Source organism: Ammospiza caudacuta, chromosome 1 (assembly GCF_027887145.1).
Source record: "Ammospiza caudacuta isolate bAmmCau1 chromosome 1, bAmmCau1.pri, whole genome shotgun sequence".
Taxonomy (NCBI): Eukaryota; Metazoa; Chordata; class Aves; order Passeriformes; family Passerellidae; genus Ammospiza; species Ammospiza caudacuta.
In genome coordinates, this window is record NC_080593.1 from 33,431,378 (window position 1) to 33,439,082 (window position 7,705).

The 7,705-nt window shown below is 44.4% G+C and overlaps 1 protein-coding gene across 1 annotated transcript; it reads right to left on the reverse strand.

The window, feature by feature from the left end:
- Positions 1-2,923: 2,923 nt before the first annotated feature.
- Positions 2,924-5,391, reverse strand: LOC131557152 (cytochrome c). The gene is made up of 3 exons (XM_058804208.1): positions 5,263-5,391; positions 4,318-4,494; positions 2,924-4,169 (listed from the first exon to the last, which is right to left on the reverse strand). The coding sequence occupies exons 2-3, from the start codon at positions 4,484-4,486 to the stop codon at positions 4,021-4,023; spliced, it is 318 nt and encodes a 105-aa protein (XP_058660191.1). The 5' UTR covers positions 4,487-4,494; positions 5,263-5,391; the 3' UTR covers positions 2,924-4,020.
- Positions 5,392-7,705: the final 2,314 nt, after the last annotated feature.

The window sequence follows — 7,705 nt, forward strand, 5'->3', positions numbered from 1 at the left end:
TTTGAGTGCTTATGACCAGAAGACTGGTGGTGGGGTAAGACAGGGACAGCACAGCCTTCCACACAAAAATATGCTTTAACACATAGAGGAAAGGGAAGATGTATCTGGAGAGTGGGTGATTCTGAAAGGAAAAAAGCAGTGGCTCACATTGCATAAGCAAGCTGCATTGAACAGCTTTAACGAGATGTAAAACCAGCAGAGTAATGACTTCTGATCCCCACTGACAGGTTTATTTTTATCCAAGGCTGTTTAAAATTAATTAATTAAATGCATAAATAACCTGGAGAGAACACACCTCCCCTGCTCCCAGGTATGTATTTTGAACACTGTGCTATAGTTAGCTCCTCTTTTGCTAATTTTTTTTTTTGGCTTTCCTTTTTCATGACAGCTTCAACAGAGGCATAGAGCATCTTCTTCCCAGAACACAGGTTCAGTTTGTTGGTTATTGCAGCTTTCTGGAAACTGAGGATGTGAATCTCAATGGTGTTACAGAAGCAAACACCACCCACTTCTTTCACACCCTGTGACATTGACCTCTAAGCTGAAAGCAATCATTCAAAACGTGACCATCACACTTACTGTATTTCAGATCACAAGAACAATCCTGGAAAAAAGCATGCAAGTACTCATATGCAAGCTCTAAATCATGAGCAGAGGGACATCTACCTGGAGTCCTGACTCAGCAATTGCAGCACTGGGAAGGGGCAGGATTTCATACTCCTTCCCAGGGTTAGCATGTCCTACTGCTAGCTCTGGGCTGCTCACCTCCCACAACCACTTGGTTTTCAGGACATCAGCTTGAAAGGGTACAACTCATCCTGTATGTAGTAAAACAGATTTCTGCTGCCTTTAGCCCTAAATGAGATTTGTTTTGGATAAAGGCCAATGACAAGGCTTACTATAAAGGTAAATGTGTGCACATCAATGGGCTTTGATATATGTGACAGACTAGAATATCTAATTATTACCTATTGGCTGGTTTTGTTCTCCCTCGTAAACAGGAGGAGGATAGTGTACCACATTCCTTTTAGAAATTGATGCTATATTTTATACCAAAAAAAGGAAAGCATTACATAATCCCATACAAAACTAAATCTATCAAAATGAAGATCTTTATCTGAAGAAATTATTTACAATTGTACAGGCAGCAACAAATGGAACTTTCTCAAGCTGGTTTTAGAGTGGTTACACTTGAATTGTTAAGACTCTAAATAAACAAGGCAGCTTCTGTATCACTATATTTCAATTGGATGTACAACTAATAAGTTTTGTAGCTTTGTAAGTATCCTACTTATTTGGAAGTCACACTATGAAAAGGTGCGCTTTTGGATTTCACCTTTTTTCCAGTCATTAACTATCTTCATTCATTTGCATAACTACACATGAAAATATCACAAGATCAGTTTCAAAGGCATGCCCAAGCAAAGTTGTGAACTAGTAGCCAAGCAGAATTTTTACAGGATGGTGCAATGTTTGGCAGTGGTGCTTTGATTCTCTAATTGGCAACTGTAAAGGAACTACTGAAATACCAAGTGTCTAGACTGGTATAACCCTCAGAATGAAAACCACTAAACTTGATACTTCATAGGCAAAACCCCATCCCTTTACTCTGTAATATAAACTAAGAAATGAAGAACTAAACCTTGATTATGTAACTGATCATGATGTCTCCTTCCCACCCAAGCAAGCCCTTGCATTAACACTTACTCAAGTGATAATCTAACCTCCTTGCAATATTCTTTGCTTATCCATTAGTAAAAGACCCTAGTATTGCATTTCTCCAGTGGCAAATGGCTGCTTATTACCTACCACAAAACTTTTAAGCCATTGCAGTCCAGGGCTATACACATAGAAAGATGAAATTTTAAAGGCCTGAAGAGTCTTTTCCCTAACACGTTATCAAGAATGAATGCTGAGTATACATTTAAATTGTCTCAGTTTTCAGTGTTATGTAGAAGCAACATTTACCTTTGCATACACAGATAGAAGAGCCAAGCTAAATTTTGTCCTCTGCTTCCTTTGGGCAAAGGATAACTGCTTCCTCAAGCTTTTCTGAGGATGGGTAACTTACTTGTTGCAAATTGTAATCTGTGCAGAAATTGCCACACTTTACTGAAAAATCCTCTTCTCTAATTGATCTAGAGAAGAAACACGCTGTAAAGAAGAGCAGCTTGGAGGTCAGTGTCTTCTTTCACAAAGGTGCTAACAGAACACAGTGTCACAAGTGTCATCACCATCATCATCCTGGAAGACTGCAGAGCTGGGTACAGTTACATTCTGTATCTACAACTGCTCTATCAGGATTTTGGCATGGAAAAAGCCTCAGTTCTGCATAGCCATAAAAGTGCCATGACAAACGCTCCTTACAGAAATTGGAACAGCAATAAACTACTACAATTTGAAGTTTTCTGCTAACAAATAAAGTAAAAATGTTTTTTTTTTAGAAAAAAAAATGCTATTAATAGTGGATCCATAACTGCAAGAAATGCTGTTTGCAGGTTGGTCTGGAAAGAAAAAAATCATCACAACACATGTAACAGCAATCACCAAGACTACTGTTAGTAATCTTAGTTCCTTTCACTCATTTACTCTGAGTAAAGCACTTTGCCATTCCATCATTAGGTACACTACTCCATATAAATCAAATGCAGCCCATCCTACAACTTCTCAGTTACCTTGAATTTGCTCCCATCTCACTCTGGAAGCACAGCAGAAAATGCTACTGAACAGCACATCCCTGAAAGAGGTTGCTGGCTCTGGTCCAAAATACTAACTTTGCCACATTTATACTTCCCCCACCAACTCAATTAGAACTTACCTTTTTCCATGTGGAGCTTTTTTTGGTCTCATTTCCTAATGATGTAAATCTGGGCACACAACTTTGCTCTGTATTCCCATTGTTTTTCACTTAATTTCATAGACATACAGCAAGCAAGACTTTTAATTTTTTTTTTTAATTTACAGTATTGATTGCTCCAAATTATGCCTTACTGTTGGTACACAGTAAATACATTCTTCTGAACAACTTAGTATGAAAAAACGCAGATAAAACATCAAAAATACTGCTTTACAATGTGTGAAACAGAACCTTCAGAAGTAATGGTGGTGGCTACAGCCAGGCACAGAGGAAGACTGCTTGATTTTGTCTTTTAGTCTACCAGCACATTCACTCCTGCATCCCTTCATCTGAAACTTCCTGTAACAATGGATTCTAGGTGAGTGTTTCTGCTGAATTGAGAAGATTAGGTAACTCTCATCTTGGCCACTAGCACTCGTATTCCCAGAACAGGATGCTTTCTCTCACGCTAAGAATGGCTGTTATCAGATTTACTGAGCAAAGGGCACCAATAACACATCAAAACTGGAGATGTTTCTGAAGGGGAGTTGTACTCTATAGGAGCATGCAGCTGTCAGAGTCTGGATGAATTAGGTAACATGCTTCCCCTAGATTAAAGACAAGTGGCTGGGCACAACTGGCAGTTCACAAATTGTACTTAAATCAGATGAAATACGTTTTTATCACAAGCTTTAGACAGATTAATGCATATTGCAACACCTAGCACTGATTAAATTTAGAAAAATATTATACTGGGACTGTTTTTCTTTTTAATAGCCTTTGTTGTTTTGTTGTTAATGTAAGAGAAGATGTATGGCAGAAGATGCCAAAAGGACCCTGCTTTTTGATGTTAAAGAGCTGAGCTGTCAAAGCTATTATGCTGCTGATGATTACTCATTTGTTTACTTACATATTTTTTAAACAATGAAGAGGCAGGAAATGTTTATGTATTTTTTTTAATTTTTATCATCAAGGATGACTAAACCCAATTACATAGTCTTTGTTAAGTTAGTGGCTGCCAAACAAGTGTGTACTCCAGTGACCCACCTTGAGCAAAGTTATCTGATGGGTGATTTTCAGGTTAGACATAGTACATGTAAAAATAGAAAGTTTAAAAACCAATCTCATCACATACATTTCCATTGCCATCTCCTTTGTGAAATAAATAAGGCAGCAGATAACTTTTACTTTGCAGTGGCAACTTTGAGGTATGCTATTAAGTCTGCTCTCTCGTTCTTCTTCTTAATACCCGCAAAAATCATCTTTGTTCCAGGAATATACTTCTTTGGATTTTCCAAATACTCCATCAGAGTATCCTCACCCCAGGTGATACCTAAAAGAAGGTAAAAAAATCCAAACAGTTAATAAATTCAAAATAATAAACACTAATATTCTTGTCCTCTGCTCAATTTTTGGCAGATTTTTAAAATTATCCCCAAGAACTGAGTATTTCTGTCCCCTAAGGACAGCTTTAAGTTTACCTTTGTTCTTATTAGCATCCGTGTAAGAGAAACCTTCGGCTTGCCCAGTCTTGCGTCCAAACAGGCCGTTCAAGTTGGGTCCAGTCTTGTGCTTGCCTCCCTTTTCAACCGTGTGGCACTGGGAGCATTTCTGGACAAAGATCTTCTTGCCTTTCTCGACGTCTCCCATTGTCAATACTAGACCAAGAACACACACACGAGGTCAGTATTGCAACCTCAAGGTCACCAACTGAGCTGAAACCTTAAAAAGTATCCTGCAGGTTTACTGAACCACCAAACGCAGCAGGTGAACCTGGCAATTCTCCAGCACATTGTCTAACCTCAAGCCACAGCTCCTGGGCTTGAAGGTTATTATGAAACCACGAGACTACCCAAAAGGTATCAAGGTGATTAAACATGCTTGAAGGGCAGGAAAAACCTTCCCTCGGACAAACGAATTGTTTAAAGGGTACGGCGACAATTTCTGAAGAACAAATTGAACATAACTTGTACAACTGTACAGGAGTTTCCTAGTCGTGAACGACCTCGTGTAAAAGCACAGGACTTTTGGCAGGCTTTTCCTTTGGAGCTGAAAAAGCGCACCAGACACATTTACTTTTTTTTTTTTGTTGCCCGGGGAGGGCTGGCGGGCACCCGGCGGTCACCGTGACCCGGGATGACCCCAGCGGTCCCGCCGGCAGCCACGCGTGAGGAGGCGGGAGGGCCCAAGGGCGCCCGCACCGCCCGGCTCCGGCTCTACCCGCGCCCAGCTTGGCCCCGAGCCTCCCCTCAGACCCCCGCCCGCGGCGCGGCCGCCCGGCCCCACGGTGACCTTCCGCCGCAGCCCGGCCGCCGCCTCAGGCCGCGGCCCCGGCAGGGGAGAACGGCCCTCAGAAAGGCCGAGAGCAACGCCCGCCCGCCCCACGTCCCTGCCAGCCGTCACCACCCCGCGGGGCCCGGCCGCACCTGCCTGCCCGGCTGGCCCGCTGCGCCCTCAGACACGGTGACCGCACACCCGGCGCCTCCCGCTCCGTCTGCGCCCAAGGACACGCTGTACTCCGCCCTATGTAACCCGGCACCGCCGCAACCAACCCCTGCGCGCGCCCACCGCCCGCCTCCCCGCCTGACAGCCAATCAAGCGCCGGCTTCTGGAGTGCTGATTGGTTACAATCAATGACGTCACGCCGCCGGCAGCTAGTGGGGTAGGTTGCGACCGGCGGGCCCCCGGACTTCCTTCCTTCCTGCCCCTCTTCCCTCCAATCGCGGCGGAGTGACGTCAGACGTCCCTCTGCTGCCGAGGGGGCGCGCAGCAGCCACGTGAGAGTGTTGCGGGCGCATGCGCACAGCGCAAGTGGAAGCAAGGGTCGCGCGGTGCCCTCAGCACGAGGCGGTGGGCGGGGCCTGGGCAGTGACGCGGCGGGAGTCGCGGCCGGGTGGCGGGGGCGGCCTGTGGCGGCCGGGCCATGAGGGCGGGAGCGAAGGGCGCGGTGACGGAATTGCCGCATCGGTGACGGCGGGAAACGCTTCTGTCGCCGAGTCCGTTCTATGGAATGAACACCGCCCTGTCATTTATACCACAGCACTAAGCGCAGTGCCCTGTCTAAATATCGCCAAGGACAGCGACTCCACCCCCTCCCTACGCAGCCCATTCCAATGTCTAATCACTCTTTCTGGGAAGAAATTCTTCCTGATGTCCAACCTGAACCTTCCCTGGGGTAATTTAAGACTGGATCCTCTCCTGTCGCTGGCTGCCTGGGAGAAGAGGCTGACCCTCGTGGCTACAGCCTCCTTTCAGACACTTGCACAGAGGATGTGTTCCCTGAGCCTCCTTTTCTCCAGGATAAACACCCACAGCTCCTTTTGCTTTTCCTCACAGGGCATGTGCTCCAGACCCTGCATTAGCTTGTCCATGAATTTTAAAACCTTCTCCAGGGGAGCCAAGGGAGTAATGATGTGGAAGTGTTGTAGTAGCCAAAGTGAGGGGAAATCCCCCTGGAGAATCCCCATGCCTGCCACCATGGCCCCACTAGGGGCTGGAGAGGAGCAGGCGTGTGGCTGGATCCTCCATCTGCAGGGGACACCACAGCCACACTGCTCTGACAAAAAAGAAAGGGTTATTGAAGGGACTGCCACTGAGAGGGATGGAAACATCCCAAACGCCAGTCCACTAGATGTATTTGTCCTGCTTCAGGGCAAATTTTGGAGAGAACCCCTCAAAGGGGCTCTTCAAGGAAAGCAGATTCAATTGGTACCTCCCCCCAACTGATCCGGCAGAAAAATACTTCTTTGGAGAAAAGTGGGAAAGAACCTGTTTATTAAACAATAAAACTTAAGCAATATTAAACAATAAAACTCTGCTGCCATAAAAGAGATGACAAACTCAGAAAGTCTGCTCCCCAGGTTGCAGCTCAGCTCAGTCCCTCTGGTGCTGGAAATGCCATGGCCCAGGCTCAGCCTGGTGGGCCACAGGTGCAAGCTCAAAGAGGACATGCCAATATTCATTGTGGCCTTCCAAGCAGAATTTGAATGGTGAATTCCAGACATGACTGCCATCTCACTCTGCTTGGCCAGGAGGAGGAAGAGCTGTTGGAAAAGCCCAATGTAATAATGTCCAGTATTCAAAAGAGTTGAACTGTTTGATTTAACTATGGACATCAAAACTGTCAGAATTTTCTATTGTCTGGCACTGGAAAAACATTTATTTTCTGTGTGTGCTTTTATGTTGTCCTGGAACTGGTATGGGTGTGCCCCTGTAATTGCCTATGGGGCAGGGCTCATGTGAAGTGTCAACATGAAGCAGAAAGGAGTGAGGACTGTAAAAATACATCACGGGTTCCTCTGGTGGCAGAATTTTGTATATAATACACAAGACCATTCATCATCACTTCCTAGTTCAGACAGTGCATTGCCTTCCAAAGCTCATGGTGTTTAGACAAGACACAGGTTTTGTGCATGTTTTAACACTTCATCACAAGGTACATGCAAAATATGCATTCTTAAACTTTTAACAATTTATGCTGTAATCTTATTGACAGCTCACTGGCCACAGTAAAACTGTTTTGCTTACAATATACAGATAAATTCATGTACTTCATGAAAAGTGAGGAAATATGTGCAATGAAACCGCTTTAAATCAGGATCTTGAATTCTGCTGTTGTTGCCCAACTCAAACCTCAAATCATGTCAGACTCCCATAATTATGAGGTTGACTGGAAAAAAATTATTTTATAAACTAAAGGCATCCTCTCTTTCTTGTATTTGTTTTTGGTTTTGAACCTTCATTGTGCCTTTCACTCTTGTTTTTAGACTTTTTATCATGATTGTAGGGGCTGAATTTCATTTAGTAAGGCTTCTGTGTCTTAGATGATTCCAAGGGCCAGATGTAGCTTAAAATCACAAGACTCGTGAT